Raw genomic sequence first — 19836 nt, 5'->3', positions numbered from 1 at the left:
TTGGTTTACCCACAGCATCTTTGGCATGTGCCTGAAATACATAATGACCAAAGAGTCTCCAAATTCTGTTTTGCAAGCTAAGTGAGTTCTTTTATACAAATTTTAAAGTGCAAGCTGCAGCCCTCCATGAGCGCCCGCTGTTCTCTGAGTGAAACTGAACCTAGTTGGGCTTCATGGAATTTCCCATGTACAGTGGTGCCTCGCAAGACGAAAAGAATCCGTTCCGCGAGTCTCTTCGTCTTGCGGTTTTTTCGTCTTGCGAAGCAAGCCCATTAGCGGCTTAGCGCTATTAGCGGCTTAGCGGATCAGCTGATAAGCGGCTTAGCGGCTTAGCGGATCAGCTGTTAAGCGGTTTAGCGGATCAGCTGATAAGCGGCTTAGCGGCTTAGGAAAAAGGGGGGGGGGAACCTGCAGGAACTCGCAAGACATTTTCGTCTTGCAAAGCAAGCCCATAGGAAATTCGTTTTGCGAAGCACCTCCAAAACGGAAAACCCTTTCGTCTAGCGGGTTTTCCGTCTTGCGAGGCATTCGTCTTGCGGGGCACCACTGTATCAGGGAAGAGGGACACAAAGGCTATTTATTTTTCATTCCAAGCATCTGTTCCCACTTCTGCTTTGGGAGCATGGGCTTCTAATCCCCCTGTTCCAGAGTGACTTCCTCTGCAACAAGCTTTACACAAAGGGTTGTGTGGTACGAAGAAGCCATGAATGGGTAAAGGGGAATCAGCACTGACCAAGACTGCATGCAGTGAAAAGAAATCCCCTTTACTCCAGTTGCAGAGCAGCCTGCAGCTGAACCACAATCTGTGTGATCTTGCCCCAAATGGATGCAATCTTGCCCAAAAATAGCACCAACGGCAGCGCTGCTTCTCTGCAGAGGGGGTGGGGCAGGTGGGGCACCTGTGTAAGTGCCACCCGAGGGGTTCTGCAGTTCCCTCCCTCATCGTTTACATGGTGCAGTTTTCCTGTTGCCTTCTGAATCCAGCATGAACTCTAAAGCTCTTGATGGCCTGATTGCAGCATGCTTTTCTGCTATTCCAATATGCTCCTGGTGGTTCCCCCCATGCCTTTATGAACTCAAGTAGCTCCAAAGCTTCCTGCTCTCTTAAAAAACACTCTGCTGTTGTCTCTTATGCCTTCTGGAACATGAAGTTAGTACTTCTCCCTCACCTCTGACTTAATCCCTCAGCCCCTTCTTACACACTTACCCTGGATTTGCCCACAGGACAGAGCAGCTCCTGACGGCTACTCTCCACTTTCTCAGCAAGGGAATAAAATAGCAGACTTAACAGTGCAATCCTAACCATGTCTACTTGGAAGAAAGTCTTACTGAATTCAGAGGGGCTTGCTTCTTGCCAATCCAAGGCAAGGAGCGTCAGGATGACGGCCTTCAGCAACTTTGCAGGGGTTTGACGTGACAATACCAAATCCTGAGGAGTTACCTGAGTCTCTGGCGGCCATGCCCCTCGTGCTCTGGGAGGCAGTTGCTCGGGTTGGGAGGGTCTGGTGGCGAACGTGTCCGCAAGGCCACCGCAGAGATGCCCACGGAGAGGGAGGAGAAGTTGAGCAGGGCGGATGTGATTTGGCGGAAGGAAACGTTGTCACTTAAGTTGATGACCAGTGGATTCTGCTGGCACGACAGCTCGTACGTTGCTAAAGGTGATTAAGGAACAAAGTAACTTTGGGTCCCTGTGAAGTCCCTCTAAATTAGAGAAGATAAGCCCTCTGAGTCTCTCCTCCGACTGGATTGAGATTTGTCTCTATTTCCCAGGGAAAAAAGGTGAAACCTGGGAACACCTCAAAGCCAAGCCAAGGGCTCAGAGTGATGCCACACACACCCTGCCATTCTCCTTGGCCAACTTCCACTGCCTCACAGTGGCCAAACACTTGCCCCTTCCCCTTCCCTTCATTCAATGGTGAAGGGAACACTGATAAAAGCACAGGAGGAGGAAAGAGCAGCATGCAGAGAGGTCCCTAAGGAAATCCAGCACAGTACCAATCTTTCTCCACAACATGCAGCTGCAAGGGAGTTCAGTATGTTTTGTGTCACACATGGGCAACAGTAAGGCCCAAAGGCCATGCCAGCGCCCCACAAGAAACTAGTATGTGTTTTTAGAAAGCACACCAGGATCTTCTGCTGTGAAACAGGGCTTGGGCATCAGAGCTTCACAGCTTCCTCAGTCGACACGCAACTGTGGGAAGAGTTCCAAGGCAAGTAGGAAGTCTGAAAACCACTGTTCTGAAGGAATGCAATGCCCTGTCGGCAAAGTAGCAAGTAATATAGCGCATTTGTGAAAACCCTTCTTCTCTATGAAGCAATTTATACAGGCAGGGGCACAGTGAGGGCTATGCTGTTTCAGACTACAGGTAGGGCTCCAATGTTTCAATGCTCCCCTCCCTACACACAGTTTTAAAACTCCATAACTCTACAAAGCTATCAAGAAAAGCGTTCTAGGCGAGACTCTTCCCAGGCAAGCTAGTTGTTTATGTGCAAGGGGTCTCGGTGGGAAGCAGCCAGACGTTCAAGCCACCACAGGTGGTCTGAAAGGAGCCAGCACAGCAACAGACACATCTGACTCGTGGTTTTGCTCTCCACTGAATTGTACACACATATTTCTTTCTTCCCAGCTCCATTGTGGTCTCTGGTCAAACAGGTTTTGCAGGTCTTATAAAAAACACTTTAAAAACTATTTAACAGAGGCAAAAACAGAATGAACGTATACATCATAAGCAATGATTCTGCTGCCAAACCAACTACAGCTCCCAGGGAGTGAGGGGAGGGTGGAAAGAAACAGCACTCCTGTCTGTCTGAAGTCCACTAAAATAACCTTGCTCTTTACAAGAAGGAAATGGTAAAAACGGCAAATAAATGTTAGAACCTAATGACACACAAGAACCTGGATGAAAACCAAACTCACTGATTGCACACTCACCAAGGAAGTGGCTGTGCCCACTGATGTCACCCAGCTGAACTGTCACAGTAGACTTAGGCTGGTCATCCATGGTAGTGCCATCGGACACCAGGAAAACAAAGAGTGAGGTAGCTATGCTGGGTCTGTTGAAGCACACCTGGGCTCCAGGATACCGCAAAGGAGGAGTGCATTATGGAGTGTGGGGAAAAAACAGGTACGTTACATAGATAGGTAAACAAGCAGAAACCCTCCCCTACTGTATTCCTCACCCCAATTGGCACTGGCCAGCAACCCTGAAGTTCTTCTTCGTTCCACTTGGCTCATTTGCTCTCTGGGTTGTCTTCTGAAAGATCCCTTAAGCAGGGCTGGTACTCTTCTATGGGGAACTTGGCACATACTCTGCTACTACATGGCAACCCCCGCTCTTCCTCAAGAAAGCCCAACTAATAAAGGACCGCATACAGTACAGTGATATGTAGTCAATTAGATTTTAAGGTAAGTGATGCATCGTTTCAGGCAACTGAAACTTATTACAGGGCAACACTTCCTGTATTGGTAAATGGACAAGCCCAGCTGGTCACAGATCATTCTAAGAATCCCCTAAATTTTAAACATCAACAAGCTGTAGTGTCTTCATCTGATGCTCACAAAGCTGTTTGCCAAAATCCATCTTTTCCATTTCAACTCTGCAGCAGTATCAGTGAACCCTTCAAGGTTATCGAGACCCCCATCTCTGAACCAAAGAGGAAAGGAAATGGGCCTCGTGTCCACAGAATCACCTTCACCTTTGGGGGGGGAGGAAATGAATCCCTATTTTATCTCATGTAGGGGGTTGAGCATCTGTGCTCTTCTTGCCATCTCTTGGTCATTTTTTAAAAGAAATACACCGTTGTTGTTGTTGTTGTTGCTGTTTTTGTTGTTTAGTTCAACAACAAATTCCACAATCCAGAAATTCTGCCGGTTCTCAGTAAACAAGGTAACGAGGGCATTCACACCAGTTAGTGTAACTTAGCTATTCTCTTAATAAATTTATCCGACTGCTTTATTAGATTTTAAGCATAAACATCATCAACAGAACTGGTAACAGTTATCTGATACTTCGCTACACAATGGTAACGATTCTGTATTCACTGCGGAATAGTCCAATGGTAGAACAGGAAATGATCTATTGACTTATTGCAAGACAGAGGGCAGAAGAAGAGACATGGAAACTTTGAGAAGTTCTGTTCATTGAGCCTTGCCAGGTCCTGCCTGATTCACCCCTTCCATCCTTAGGGCACTTACTGCCTTCACCTGTTTCAACTTACTGTCCCAACAGAGAAAAATGGTACAAATCTGTGGAACACTTCCTCCCTACGAGGCCACAATGAATAATTTGGGGGTCTCCGGAACCTCAACTATATCCAAGTTCTAGCATTCGTGAGGGTTCAGTAGGAACCCTTGCGAAGGTCCAGCCTCTTTCTGGGCAAGCAACAGGATGGCCATGAACGCTAGTCGGAACCTGCCAAGGTCCCATAAGAGGTTGCTCAAATGAGTAGGTTCACGGCACTCTAATCTTCCTCAGATGCAACAGCAAACCATACTTTTGTCAAATTAGGAAATACTTAATTATTATGCTGTTTATGTCAGAGGGAGAGGGAGAATGCAAGCACATTCCTAATCCTGTAAATCAGCCTTTCCCAACCTTGGGTTTCCAGATGTTGTTGAACTACCACACCCATCATCCACAGCCAACAGGAGAAGCAGTCAGGGATGGTGGAAGTGGTAGTCCAATAACATCTGGGAACCCAGGGTTGAGAGAGGCTGCCTGTTGTCAAAATGCAGCCCGCCTCTGTCTTCTCTACCGAATCTACTTCCCCCACTTCTCAAAATTCAGCATCACAGCCCAAAGCCATTTTCTTTTAGATTTACCTAGGCATTTCAATAGATTTTACTGATTCACAGCACAGTCCTATCCACATGCCCAATGAATGTTCTACTGGCTTCAACACAGACTAAGTTGTAAGCCCTGCTGAGTTCAACAGAACCTACTTCCTGTTAAATATCTGCAGGGTTCTGCTGTTAACGGAACAAGTTTTAATCCATTTGAAGAGTTTTATCTGCTGTTTTCTTGTTTCAGTTTGCATTTGTTTTATGTTGCAGCACCCTGAAATCTAATATGACGGAAGGGTGATATAAAGTGTTTTAACATAAAATAAAGGGAGGTGAGGCGAGGGGGAGAAACAGACATTTTTATTGCTTGGCCATAAATTTATGGATGGAAAATAATAAAGTATGCAAGCAGTGCCAAAAGTGAGAGTTTTTAATATAAACATCCATGGATGAAGGGAACCGACCATGAAATGTAATAAAACTAGAACGTGCTTTAATCTCTGGTGAAGAGTGGAACGCAAACCTCCCGCAAGTGCTGCAGAAAGGGAGCATTCTCCTTTGTAACCGCCCCCAAGGAGCGAATGCCGGGAAGCTGCTCCATCACGTTCACTGCTGAGACGAGCAGGAGAGATTGGGGTGTGGGTGGGCAGGTCATGACATAAGGAAAGAGAAACAAGCAAAGAGGCAAGATGTGTTGACGGTCAGCAACTTTGACTATTTGGGCCTTATTTGAATATTTTTAAATATTTTGGTGGCATAATCATAATGCTGGCTTTTTCGCTTTTAATACCATTATGATATAGTTTTGCTGCTTTGTAAGGGTTTTTTTAAAAGTTTATTTTATTGTATGCTGTGGTTGCAAATTGCTTTAGGAAGGCTTGTCATGAAAAGCAGTACACAAATGTATTAAATAAATTAGAAAACAGATATCACCCTTTTTAATGGTTTGGACACATTTACAGAAGGGTGGATTTATTAATGGCCATTAGATATGACAGCTGACTAGAAAGACAGCTTGCCTATCTGTACCAAATGTGCTTCCCGTGGTCATATATTTGGGTACTGCACTGTGAAGTCCATAAAACTCAGGTGTAAATATGTGCAAATAAACCACATTTCTTAAAGACACTACAGTCTCTGTCATGCCTCATTCCAAAGGAACACAAATGCAGCTTGGGTACCAAGACCGCTGGAATCTTCCTACTGCTCAGCAGAGACTGAGGTGTCTGGAAGCAGCACCTTCCCATCTCCAAAACGTTTTAGAGCTCCTCACTTTGTGTAGTGGGAGAGCTAGTCTCACTTGCATGTGGCCTAGGGGAGACTGCCTACCCACCCAGTGCCTTCTGCCTAAATGTAAAAAGGCCCACAAGGTGGCTTCCCAAGAAATAAAGAAAACAATAAAAACTGAAACCAAGTGAAAACAGCAGTGCCTGGTGAAGTCAGTAATGAAGGCACCCGAAGAACATGTCTAGGTAGGAGAATCAGATCCTCCACTGGTTGTCTTACCACGTGGACAAGTTTTTACAGGAAAATCTAGCCCTCCCAAGATCCTGATCTCACACTCTTATAGGTCAAAAAATGGTGCCCGACCATGAACTAGAAGCGAGAAGATCTTTTGTGACTGGTACAATATGTTCACCATAGTGAAGCCCAGTGAATGACCTGGTTACCATGTTCTGAATCAGCTGAAGTTTCTGAATGGATCTCATAACCTGAATGTTACTAGAGCATGAATAACTGTGACATGATTGTGTTTATGCAGAGAAGACGCTAGATGCTATTTAGCAAAGATAGGTGTGTGCCAAGCCTTCAGGATGTCAACACCACGCTGCAACAACTGAAACTCATATGAGAAAAAAGAACAGGTCTAGTACATCCTGTACTTTATCCAAAGTTACATCCAAGTTGGAGCAGATTTGAGTGGTTTTATCCCTGGAGCTCCCAGTGCATGGCATTTGTGCAGACACAACTGTAGTGGTGAAGTAAGCTTTCTTTATCAATACAAGACTAGGCCCCAAAGCGGACTCGAGTATGCATTTGACAGACTCATCCTGGTTCTTTCCCCACTGGTGTTCCAGCCACTGTCCCTGTCCATCATGCCACAGAGAACATAACTGTGGGAAAGAGTGCCTAGAGGTAACTTTGTTTACTGCATGGGTCATCAGTCAGAACTTTGGCAAACTTCTCTCCATGCCAGCAGGAAAATCCCCAAGGGCTATCTGGAAATTTCAAGCTTCCTCAGCCTCATGCCACATGAGAGAGGTTCTTGCTTCAAACACCACAGGGCCTGATACCAGTTGTGTGAAAAGTGGGATCTGAAGGCACTAAGTCTAACCTCCAAGATTCACTTCTGGGAACTGCTACGGAAAGGAAAATCTAAAGTAAATCTGGAAGGTCCTGCTCGGACAAAACATCTGTAGGATTTTTGAGTTTCTGTGAGATTGGCAAAATGTGCAGAGCACTAGAATAAAACCTTGTGAAGGTTCAGCAGATCCCTACTTTTGGAAAACTGTACATATTATCTGCCACATCCTCTCAATGTACCCTTGATACTCTGAGTGCCCAAAGCACTTACTTTTAGCCAAACTCTATCGTCCAAGAGCATTTTCTCCCTGTCCACATCTTGAAGGGCACCATGACTGGTACAAGGGAACCAAGCCGCATGGGGGTGGTGCTCCAGTGTGTCCTGGGGATGAGGCTTGCACACCTGGAAAGGAGGGGTTTTCAGAGCCGGGAGAGGGGGGGTTGGGAAAGGAAAAGAAATTTCAGTCTCATTAGGAAATCAGAAACACACAAGTGAAGCTCAGCACAAAACAGTCCCTTAATTGTACCACCAAGTTTGTCAGCAGTGAAAAGTGGTGAGGGCATAAAATTCTCCAGTAGTTTCAGTTCTCTTACCACCATTTTTGGTAGTAGCTGTCACTTTCCCCACATGGTCTCTTGGAACAATGCATCATGTGAAATGGCAGCTGGACTACCAACACAGAACCTGTGCTAAGCCATCACATGGTGGAAGCTTCAGCAGTGAAAGTTACAACACACAGAATAAAATAAAAAAACGAGGGGGGAAAAGCCTATTAAGGGAAATCCTGTTTAGCCCACATCCAGCTTCCCAGAATTCCCTTTGAATGTTTTCGTTTTCTGATAGCCATGGCTGCAACTAACTGGGGTCCAGAGACCTTCCACTTGAGCATACGAAGCCATATTTTATTCAATCAGACTTCAGCTCCTTTAGCCCAGTACTATCAGCCTGGTGGTAGCTTTCTATGGCTCAGCCCTCACTGAGATGGTAAACCCACACCTGGGCTATACCACTTTGGATTGCTAAAAAAGGGGGGGCTCACATCATTGAATCTTCCACCATACAAAAACCTTCACAGAGGACATAAGCCTATCAGGAAGAAAATGAGAGTGGAACCTGGATGCCTAACATCTAGTTTTCCGGGTGGCTGGAATGTTGTGGTTTTTTATAGCAGAGTATTCAAGCATGCAGGGGGACGCGGGTGGCGCTGTGGGTTAAAGCCTCAGTGCCTAGGACTTGCCGATCGAAAGGTCGGCGGTTCGAATCCCCGCAGCGGGGTGTGCTCCCGTTGCTCGGTCCCAGCGCCTGCCAACCTAGCAGTTCGAAAGCACCCCCGGGTGCAAGTAGATAAATAGGGACCGCTTACTGGCGGGAAGGTAAACGGCGTTTCCGTGTGCTGCGCTGGCTCGCCAGAGCAGCAATGTCACGCTGGCCATGTGACCCGGAAGTGTCTCCGGACAGCGCTGGCCCCCGGCCTCTTGAGTGAGATGGGTGCACAACCCTAGAGTCTGTCAAGACTGGCCCGTACGGGCAGGGGTACCTTTACCTTTACCTTTATTCAAGCATGCAAGTCTCCACCTGGTCTCTGAAGCAATAATGGCAAGACACAGGTTGCCCAGGACAAAGTTCAATGCCAGCATTTTGAGATCCTTTAACTGGGGGTGCCTGCAAATTGTGTGCTCTGCCACTGGCTGTATAAGCCTTACCCTCACTTCTAAGAGAGAAACGGGGAAGATCTTCATGATTGCCAAGAACAGGCACAGAGGTAGAAGTTCAGGAATGGCTGAAGCTAGGCCTCCCCATAGACCTCAGTATCTATAGTTGAAAGGTATGCATGTGGGGTTGGAACTTATCCACTGATGTTGCCAGTAAAGTTCAGTTCATCCCAGTTCAGAGCAGAATCAATAGCTGGCAGGCTTGGGAAGATCACAGAGGTTTGGGACATGTTCTTCTTCCAGGAATAACATAAGGGCTTGAATATGAAATAAAAATTCCCCTCACCCTCACAAGAGGTTCTCCTGTCACCAGGGAAACTGGGCATGCCTTCTGGTCCTGGTGGGAGGCATAAGCCTCTGATGCCCACTGATCCACGTACTCTTTGGGGGTGTAGAGACCACAATCCACAATGCTGCTGCTTTTCTCAAACGGCTCACAAATGCCATCGCCATCAGATACATAGCACAGGCTTGGCTCTCCTGCAAATTTAAAAGAACAGCTAAGATGGTGCATTTGTAAATTTATTTTGTGTTATAAAAACACTCATGATACTTTTGGATTCAAGATAAGAACAATTCACTAACATATATGCATTTGCCTGCACTCTTTCACTTCTCCCTATAACAGAAATTAGTATCTCCTGGTTTAGAAGACATCTGAAGGCAGCCCTGTTTAGGGAAGCTTTTAATGTTTAATAGATTATTGTATTTTAGTGTTTGGTTGGAAACTGCCCAGATGGGCAGGGTATAAATAAATAAATTATTATTATTATTATTATTATTATTATTATTATTATTATTATTATTATTATTAAACCAATTCACTCTTTCTTCCTTTTAAAAGATAATTCAGAGCATGACAATATGTTACATTAGGCTTAGTATATGTTGGATATTTGATTGATCCCTTTTCCATTTACCTCCCCCCGCCCTGCTGCCATTTTTAGTATTTTTTTCCTCTGAATGATTCGATGAATGTTTGTGTCCCACCCCCTCCAGTGTTCCTCTATTACTCTCTAAGGCCTGGGTGGCCAATTTGGGGCACTCGGGCTGATGCTGACTTCAGCTTCCATCATCCATGACAGTTGGACATGCTGATGGGAGTTTTCACCCACATTGGCTATCCATACTCTAAGCACCATGGGCAGCTAGACCCATGTGTGTTCTCCAAATAAAGTGTCCCTGAGGTACATTGATGAAGGTTTATAGTCCATGAGGCAGAAGATACTGGTTTTCTGATATGGAACAAGACAAGGTTCTGAGTATTTATACCAAGCCTGGCCAATCCCGAAGCTTGATAGGTAAAGGTAAAGGGACCCCTGACCATTAGGTCCAGTCGCGACCAACTCTGGGGTTGTGGCACTCATCTCGCTTTACTGGCCGAGGGAGCCAGCGTACAGCTTCCGGATCATGTGGCCAGCATGACTAAGCCGCTTCTGGCAAACCACAGCAGCGCACGGAAATGCCCTTTACCTTCCCGCCGGAGTGGTACCTCTTTATCTACTTGCACTTTGACGTGCTTTCGAACTGCTAGGTTGGCAGGAGCAGGGACCGAGCAACGGGAGCTCACCCCGTCACGGGGATTTGAACCACTGACCTTCTGATCGGCAAGTCCTAGGCTCTGTGGTTTAACCCGCAGCGCCACCTGCGTCCACCAGAAGCTTGATACTGCTTGTCAATTACAAGGACTGATTTTGCACCCTTGTTACCTCCCATACAGGAAGAGAGGTCCGAGACCAAAACTCAGGTAGCCCATGTGACTAATCCCCTGTCTCAGGCTATGCAATTTGTGATTGATGTCCCTGGCACACTTTTTCCTTCTTTCCCATCCTTCCATAACTTTGTTATTCCTTTATAATGCATTTCTACATACTTATGGGCAGTTGCAGACTAGGCTTAGGAATAGAGTGGGCATTTTTAAAAAGAAGGAAGCTCTGTTGGGATACCAGACTTTCAAGTATTTCTGTACATTTTTCTATAAAACAATTAAAAAAACTTGTTTTTATATAAAAACAGAAAACAAAAACTAGAAGTGGACATTCTGAAAACATGCTGTCTGCAGAGAAGAAAGCCTGCTGTTTCTGGGATGCTATTTTATATGTGGTAAGCAGTCCTGAATCCCTGACTTTTCAGCGTCTAAAGTGATTTTTAAGTCTGCCCACTGCAACCGTGTGAGGTAGGACCTGAACAGAGGCTGAGAGAAACTACCTTCTCAAGGCCACCAAGAGAGTTCATGGCATCTGTACAGCATCTGAAGCCAAGGAGACCCTGGTCCAAGTCCAACACACTCTCGACTACTTCATACACTGGTCAATGGGAATGTTGCCACTGATTTTAATGGAATGTGGCTTTTATCCAAAATGCTTTATAGACCCATGCCAAACGCTTGACAAATGCTCCAATGGTTCCAATATTTTGAAAATTGCTTCTTTTTTAGAAGAAGAAGAAGAAGAAGAAAGAAAAAAGAAAGAAAGAAATAGCACCCCCCCTTCCTCCAACATTTCCTGATATATAAAGGTAAAGTAAGGTAAAGGACCCCTGGATGGTTAAGTCCAGTCAAAGGTGACTATGGGGTGCTGGCCACATGACCCAGAATGTTGTCTGTGGATAAACCCTTGGCCTGATATATAAAATGCAACGCCTGCTTTAAGGAAAAGGTTTGCAACACCTTAATCAACTGGCTTCTGAGCTAGAATCTTTGTCAGAACCTGAAGTACCTGCAATGACTCAGATTCTGACAGGAAGGTGGGGACCACCCACAGACCTGCAGAAGTACGAGATCTGGGCCCTGAAACTGAACCCAAATTTAAAAAAAAAACGGGGGGCTACTGGAATTCAAGACTCCCAACAACTGAGGGAGAACCCCCAGAGACTGCAGCCCCTAATTCAGGCCACAGTGAGAAAGCAATATCATTGTCCCCAATAGACTAGCATACCAAAACAGTATTTCTATGTGATGAGCCACCCTGAGTTCTATGGACGAAGGGTGGTATACAAATGAATGAACGAACGAACGAACGAACGAACGAACGAACGGATGAAATAAAAACTGCCCACCAATGCCCACAGTGTGCTCAGCAAGAAATGATAGAGAGATAATGGAGTGCAAAGATCCAAGCCAGAGTCCTGTCCCTGTAGAGGTCTAAATTTTTCATAAAGGGGAAGAGCCTGGGAAGATATGAAAGTACTATAAACAAGGCAGGTAAGTAAACCAGTCAACCCAAACACCAATACTGTCATTAAATTCCACTAAAAGCCTGGACAAACAGCCTAGTCTTCAGCTAGGTGCTGAAATAAAGAACAATAAAATGCAACAATGTCATAATTGGGAAAAGAATTCCAAACTGGGGTGCCACCACCAAGACAGCTCTCTGAAAGGGCCTCTGCTAAAGATTGTACAGTAGGAGAACACTCCCAGCAGATCTTAACAAAATGGAAATCCATTTTTTACATCTCTCCATTAGGAGAACTGTCTGTCCATTTTCATGACATTTCTCTAACTGTTAATTTCCACATTTTATTTGAGCTTTCACACAATGTAAGAGCCACTTCCAGAACTATAGTGGAACTACAGTAGAATACAGCACAAGTTTAGCACTCATTTCTGTATTATTTGCAAACAGATTGTACCTAGAAGCAAATAACATGGAAATGAAATCAAGAAGGCATCCAAATGTGGAAATTAATTTCATAATTTTATTTGTGGTTTACAATAAAATAAAACCAAAAAACCAGGAAATTTTTGTATTAAAACATACAAGAAGTTAAAATACTGCTATGGTAATTTCAGTTACCCTTACATTGGCTGGGTACATGCATGTTCCAGCCATGACAAAAAGGCAAGCTTTTTAGGTAGCCGAAATGACTGCGTCTTAGAAGAGTTGGTCATAGAACCAAGCAGAAAGGCTGTGACCCTGGACTTCATATTAATGGGGCCCTGGACCTGGTATGAGATTTAAGTGCTGAACCATTTGGAAGACCAGGTGGCGCTGTGGGTTAAACCACAGAGCCTAGGACTTGCCGATCGGCGAGGTCGGCGGTTCGAATCCCCGCAACGGGGTGAGCTCCCGTTGCTCGGTCCCTGCTCCTGCCAACCTAGCAGTTCGAAAGCACGTCAAAGTGCAAGTAGATAAATAGGTACCACTCCTGCGGGAAGGTAAATGGCGTTTCCGTGCACTGCTCTGGTTTGCCAGAAGTGGCTTAGTCATGCTGGCCACATGACCCGGAAGCCGTACACCGGCTCCCTCGGCCAATAAAGCGAGATGGTAATGACTGGACCTAATGGTCAGGGGCCCCTTTACCTTTACCTATCATAGTGCTATCAAATTCAACGTACACACAAGTCGATAATTGCCAAGAATATCCAGTGCAATCACATTTGACTTCAAAAGAGGGATATGGTCTCATTCTCTATTTCCTTAGCTGATTACTTTTCAATCAGTAAATTCTGAAACAAATATATAATCTTCTGTAAAAACATCATCTTTATAACAGAGATGTGGCCCAGCCAAACGAGACTAAGGATCCTCCACAAGCAAATATCCCTCTTTAATTTAGCAAGGGGTTTATATAATTATGCTTCCTGAACTAGCAAAATTTCTCTTGAGAGTGGTTCCTTAAGCACTTAAAGCATGCATATGGCAATCACAGGTTAGTTTTTGTAATGCTCTTTGGTCTTCTCATGTTACATTAAAACGTATCATGTGGGTTTTGGCATATTTAATCTCTGCTTTATCCCCCTTGTCAGTTCAAGCAAGGGCAAGTCCATTGCATTAACTCTGGTGCTTGCTCTTAACCTGGAGTATAACTGATGAAAGTCAGAAACCATTGCCTGAACTGCAGTTTAGTAAGTACTTTCAGCAAAAGAAAAAGAAAAAGAAAAAGAAAAGCCGTTCAAGACTGTCGAATGCCTTTCAAGCATCAAAATAGAGGAACATTTCTGTATTTGCCCATGATGTAGAACCTTTAAGTCCCTTTACATCTTGGTTTACCTGGGCAATCTGCTGATACCAGGATCTGTTGGATCCTTGCCTAGCTTGTCTCCATGAGGCTGATATGCCTCCCACATCAAGAATGTTGTTAAGCAATAATTTTAGATGTGGGACTAAGATGTCAGAATGGACTTTAGAAAAGTCCCCTGTGAATCTGTCCATCTCTAGAGCATTTCCCTTGTTCAGTCTGTCAATTACGGACCACATTTCCTTACCAATTATGAATTGGTTCAGAAACACCTTGTTGTTTTCAGATAAAGCTAGAATGGAAAGGTCCTGCAAGTATTTGTTTATAGTAGTCAGATATCGATCACTGGATATTTATAACTTCTCATTAAAAAGTGAATAAACTGTTAATTGATTTAGTGCCACATTTCATCTATCCTCCCTTAATTTTAATTCCTAACAAATGTTCCTCTCTGCTTTTTTTCTTAAATGCCTCAGTTAAATTTCAAACTTTTGTTGTTAAATTCATAGTAATATCTATTTACAGACCATCATTACATTTTTATTTCCCATCTCAATATCTTCCGTTCATTACATCTGCTATTCTTTAAACAAATTAATTTTCTTGAGAATCTTTTCTCTCTCTCTTTGTGTTCATTTATGCATGGTACTCAATTCATAAATGCACTGACCACCCCACCCGCCCGAGTCCTGTCTTCATGGAGTCTTACAAAGAGCCTCCCCCATAATAATACAGGCACAATACGCTTCAGGATAAGTATTTTCGGGTTGTGCTCTACGGCGACCCGGAAGTAACGGAGTGCGTTACTTCCAGATTTTGCAGCTTGCGCATGCGCAGTCAAAATGACGTCACGCGCATGCACGGAAGCGGCGAAACACGACCCGTGCACACGCAGATGCGCTGTCGCATCTTACGTTCTGTTCAGGATGCAAAAGGGGCTCCGGAACGGATCCCGTTCGCATTCCAAGGTACCACTGTATTGTTATGTGTTGGTATGTATTTTTGCATTTTTATAGTGCAAGCTGCCCTGTGATCTCCAGATGATGGGCGATATAGAAATTAATTAATTAATTGAACTCACACTTCTGGCCTGCCATTATGTTTGAGTAATGCTTTGACCCCCTCAACTGAGTCCGTCCACCCTCTCTTACTTGTTTTTATACTGTCAAACACAGTCACCAGGTGCGATTATGCTGGTGACTGTCACTAAGTATTATGTCACCAGTTACTGGAGTGTCCTCAGATATCTCCGATGTCTAAATCCCTGGCTATTTACACCAACTGTTTAGGAATCAAGATCTTTCCTAGGTTTCACAGCACAAAAAATGTAATGTCCTCTAGCATCTGCAAGAGTCTGTAAAACAATAAACTGACATTTGCACAGCAAATTGGCTGAACCTCTCTAGGAGTCTGTGCCCCATGCTGCTCTCTAAGCACGGATTCCTAAGATGTTCTTGCACCCTTAAAATACTACTTTAAAATAGATTGGCAAATCTCAATTTCTCCCCCAGTTCTGCAGTCCTACTGATAGAGATCCAGCCTCAATCATACGGATTCAGAGGTACAAATAGCTAGCAGGGCCTTGAGGTCATCCCTGGGACAAATGAAGCCCTGCCCCACAGTTCCCAAACTTCTTCACCTGCAGCAATAAATTTCCAGGTTCTGTCAAACCTCAAATACTGGATTCGGAAGAGTGCAGACAAATAAGGCAAAGATACGACAATGTGATTCAGTGTTTTAATTTTTAGTCATCTCCCTCCCCCTGCCCCACAAAGAAATTGAACAAAATGAACAGTCATTTTTTTAACAAAACAACAAAGAACAGACTAGCTTTTCTAAACTCACCGACACAGTGGAATCCCTTTTCTTTTTTGCAGGTTCGAGAGCAACCATCTCCTTCTATTAGATCCCCATCATCACATTCCTCTGCAAGACTTCTAAGAAAATAATAATACTTTGCACTTATAAAGCATTTTAACATGGACCAAGAGCTTCATATACTTTAATGTTTTCTAATCCTTTACAACAGCTCCTCCATTATGAGTTCCCACATGTTGTGCAGCCACTGATGAAATCTTATCAGCTTGCATTATATTTTTGCTGCCACAAGAAGGAATGTAAAAAAATAAAGTAACGGTGCAACTTTTTTACTTCTGCTTATTTGTTTAACAGTTAGGATCTTTTTATTTTTAAAAATTTGTTAAAACTCGTTTTTTCTCTTATTTTTATCTAGGCATTAATTTTGTAAGGCCTTTCTGGTTGGTCTTTCTTTATTCCAAAATGGGTGTCTATTTTTCACTCCACAGCTCATCTTTCTTGTTAATATATAGGACCATGTTCCTTCTCATCTGCTTTCTTTGAACTGGCTAGCATTCCCTTATCACGTTCAATTTAAAATTCTACTGCATACTTTTATATGCTTGCACTTCATTATTCCTGTTTATCTCTCTCCATTCCATTTGTGCTCCTTCCAGAGCTTTACATTCTCCTGACCTCTATCTCTTGGTGTCTCGCTCACTCCAAGGTAATATGAAACTAGGTCTTTTGGTGGGACGAAAACACTCACAATAGAAAAATGGGATATAAATGGTAGTGAATTGATTGATTGATTGATTGATTGATTGATTCAAAGGGGTCAGCCCACAACCTGAAAGCTGCAGGACAAGTACATAAATGAACAAAACTATTATTAATTTGAAATATTAAAGGGGAAGGAAAGTGAGCTCATCCCCACAAGGGGACCCCGAGATAAGATTATTCTTGAGGGGTTTGGGATTTTAGGTTTCACACACCTTCCCATTCCCCGCCCCAGGAAGGTCCTTCAGAGCAGCACCACAAAGAAGTTTTTCTCCACTGGTGCAGACAATTTCATAGACTCCACTTCCACAGAAACGTTTTAGGTTCCATCTAATCTAATTTCTCTGGATATGCAAACTCTTCCACAAGCTATCTAGGCATATAAGAATGAGGATGAAAGTAATAAATGACGGGTGGCAGCAGCATCCCTAAAAGCAACGAACGGCATCTTCGTTTGGAGATGCATTCAGGTGTGCATCAGAACGCTCATCCACCTCCTGTCTGCAATTCCTAAAAGCAAGGCTATCCAAGACAAAACCATGAGTTGTTGTGGGTGTCTAGGAAAATGGAATATGAAAGCAGAAAGCTTTGTAGAATTAAGAGAAGAGGTTCAGCATATCACTTAACAATACAGATCCCCCCCACCCCCCTATACTCACATGAATGAATGGAAAACAGGAACACTTTGATACAGTGGTGCCTCGCAAGACGAAATTAATCCGTTCGGCGAGTCTCTTCGTCTTACGGTTTTTTCGTCTTGCGAAGCACGGCTATTAGCGGCTTAGCGGCTATTAGCGGCTTAGCGGCTTTAAGAAAAAGGAAACAAACTCGCAAGAACTCGCAAGACGTTTCGTCTTGCGAAGCAAGCCCATAGGGAAATTCGTCTTGCGGAACGACTCAAAAAACGGAAAACCCTTTTGTCTAGCGAGTTTTTCGTCTTGCAAGGCATTCGTCTTGCGGGGCACCACTGTATATGAGACTGCAATTGCTGGCTCAGTTAAAATGGGGTGAGTAAAAGAAAGAAAGCTCAGCATTTTCAGATCTCAGGGCTCCTCACCTGCTTACTTTACCATCCCCGCAATAGGGAGAGCCATGGATGTGGAACAGAGGAGGGGAGGCTTCACCTACAGCAGCTCCAGCCACAGCCTGCACTTGGTAGCGATACAGCTGGCCTGCCATCACTTCCCTGCAGAAGCAAACAGAAGTCAAAACTTAAGACAAAATACTTCCCTGCCTCTTCCTAAGCTGAATTTCCCATGTATGCTAAGGATGGGCAGCTAACGTCCGAAAGGCTCAAACTGCCCCCCCCCCCAATTTCCAGCTGATCCCCAAACGCAGCACCAAATTCCAGGGACTTCCCTCTTATTATCCAACAGGGGCTCTTTAATTTATAGCAGTGGTTCCCAAACTGGTGTGGCAGGAGCGGGCAGCAAGGGTGGTGAGAAAGTTCAAGAACAATTAAAGAAACATTTAAACATTTCAGCGTAACGTAGTATAGTATTTTTTATTTTTTTGCAGAATACTGATAAATATATTTTCAAAATCAAGCACTGCTATGAGTTGTTGTTTTTAGTTTGCCAATGTATTTCTTTACAATGTAAAATTTGGTGTGGTGCCAGCAAATTGTTCCTCTCAAAGTGTGGCCCAGAGAAGAAAGCTTGAGAACCACTTCTTAAGAGGGAAAACACTAGCATACGGCTATTTTCGAAACACCACTTGCTTGTCAATCATCCCATTGCTTTTGTATTCACTGGCTAAGACACCAAAACCAGTAAGTGGCTTCAGCTTAGCAACTGGGCAGAATACTTCCCGTATGTTTCCCCTCATAGCTGAAAAAGCTAGTCTAATTTAAGCTTTTAAAAGGGAAAGGGGCCTGGGATGTCCCTGAGGAACCAGCAGCTAAGAGAGCGTTCCTGAACACTAACGCCTGCACTCACATGTCAGTAAACTTTCGTCCCGGCTGCGTCACCATCGCTGGGGATCCATCCAGAAACGGGGGGTCCCGGAGAACCCTGTACCTGACAGGTTTGCAGTTGGAACAGAGCGGGCTCTGTGGCATGGATATCAGAAGTGCAGCATCTATCTCCATCTGCTCATCAAACGTGTAGATCTTTACGCCAGACACCTTCTTGTTAAGGTTGAGTTTAACCGTGAGGGGGATGTCACAAAAAGTGTCCATGGGCCCCAGGTGTACAGAGTCCCCGTGCTCTGTCAGGATCTCAATGTCCGACAGAGCCTTGGGCGAGTCCGTAGAGAAGTAGGTTGTCCATACCATTAGAGACTCTGGGTAAACAGGATGCAGAAAGTGCAGCTCCAAGATGCAACCGAGAGGCTGAGGGCAAGGGGTGGTCATGCTCACGTTGAACAGATTGAACTCAGGGCTCCAAGCCTGCAAGCTGGGCTCACAGGGCTGGTCCACATCGGGAGGCCCTTAAAGAAAAACAGAACAGGGGAGAATTGGGTGAACTGGGCAGCTCACAACCTTAGGGGTAGGACTGCATACAAGGACCAGGGCTGGACCAAAATGAGGAGGCAAAACCCAAATATCTGTGCCAGCATTAGAGGGTGTGTGCATCTGTCCACAACTACAGAAGTAGATACAAACATTAATAGGCTTCTGCCTATATGAAGAGGCAAGATTTATGTTTGTGTGTATTTAGGGCTGCAAAACTATCCTATATGAATGTCTGAAACACGGAGGATAGACCTTTTTTTAAAGAAAAGGAAAATGAAACAGACAAGGTTATCTCTAGCTCCCATCTGACAATCCTTCTGTTACAGGAAGAAGGGCTGGGAACTTTACCTACTGCTTCTTCTGGAGTCCAGTAGCCAGATGAATCACAGATCCGAGGCGAGGAGGCCTCATGTACGTATTGGCTGAATGTCCCATCTTCAGCACAGTCTCCACAGAGGTTCCCCGTCTCTCTAAAAGACAGACAGAGAGAGAGAGAGAGAGAGAGAGAGAGGGGGGGGGGAAGGAGGGGTGGGAGAAGGAGAGAAAAACATACTCTGTTCAGTCTCTTCTAAGTCAGACTTTGAGCGACAAGCTACACAGTTACAATGGCAAAACTTTTCAGGATGTAAAGCAGAGGTCTTCTGCTGTAAGTACAACAAAATGGCAACTGCACAGACCTCCCCTCACCCACTTTATTGGAGTGTGTGGTGTTTTTACTGGATCCAGGACCTTTAGGGTGCAAGGCGAGAGGGAGGTGAAAAGGCCCTCATCTTCTGCCCCAGAAGCACCTGCAGTTCCAGATCCTGAACAGGTTCACATCTTATTCTTTCAGTGAATGTTTGGCTCCAGCCTGGTGGAACGCTCTGTCGCAGGAGACCAGGGCCCTGCAGGACTTGACATCCTTCTGCAGGGCCCGCAAGATGGAGCTGTTCTGCCTAGCCTTTGGTCCAGGCCCAGTTTGACACACCCCCCCCCCCATGGGACCCTGTAAGTTCCCTCTTTGGCCCTTTTATCGGCTCATGTGGGACCAACATGGATAGCTGGC

The 19836-nt window shown here is 44.7% G+C and overlaps 1 protein-coding gene across 2 annotated transcripts in view; it reads right to left on the bottom strand.

Moving 5' to 3' along the window:
* Positions 1-19836, bottom strand: part of PAPPA2 (pappalysin 2) — a 124486-nt gene that overhangs the window by 50867 nt on the left and 53783 nt on the right. The window contains exons 6-13 of one of the 2 annotated variants that reach the window (XM_077928221.1): positions 19140-19261; positions 18274-18766; positions 17394-17522; positions 15605-15693; positions 9087-9280; positions 7359-7490; positions 2933-3068; positions 1442-1652 (exon numbers count right to left, since the gene is read on the bottom strand). In XM_077928221.1, coding sequence (XP_077784347.1) covers positions 1442-1652; positions 2933-3068; positions 7359-7490; positions 9087-9280; positions 15605-15693; positions 17394-17522; positions 18274-18766; positions 19140-19261 — 1506 coding nt within the window. Of the gene's footprint in view, positions 1-1441; positions 1653-2932; positions 3069-7358; positions 7491-9086; positions 9281-15604; positions 15697-17393; positions 17523-18273; positions 18767-19139; positions 19262-19836 lie in introns of both variants that reach the window. The other variant, XM_077928220.1, reaches the window with a different exon arrangement.

This window comes from Podarcis muralis, chromosome 5 (assembly GCF_964188315.1).
Source record: "Podarcis muralis chromosome 5, rPodMur119.hap1.1, whole genome shotgun sequence".
NCBI lineage: Eukaryota > Metazoa > Chordata > Lepidosauria > Squamata > Lacertidae > Podarcis > Podarcis muralis.
Note: the sequence above shows the minus strand (reverse complement) of the source record. Positions and strands in the feature narration are given on the sequence as shown.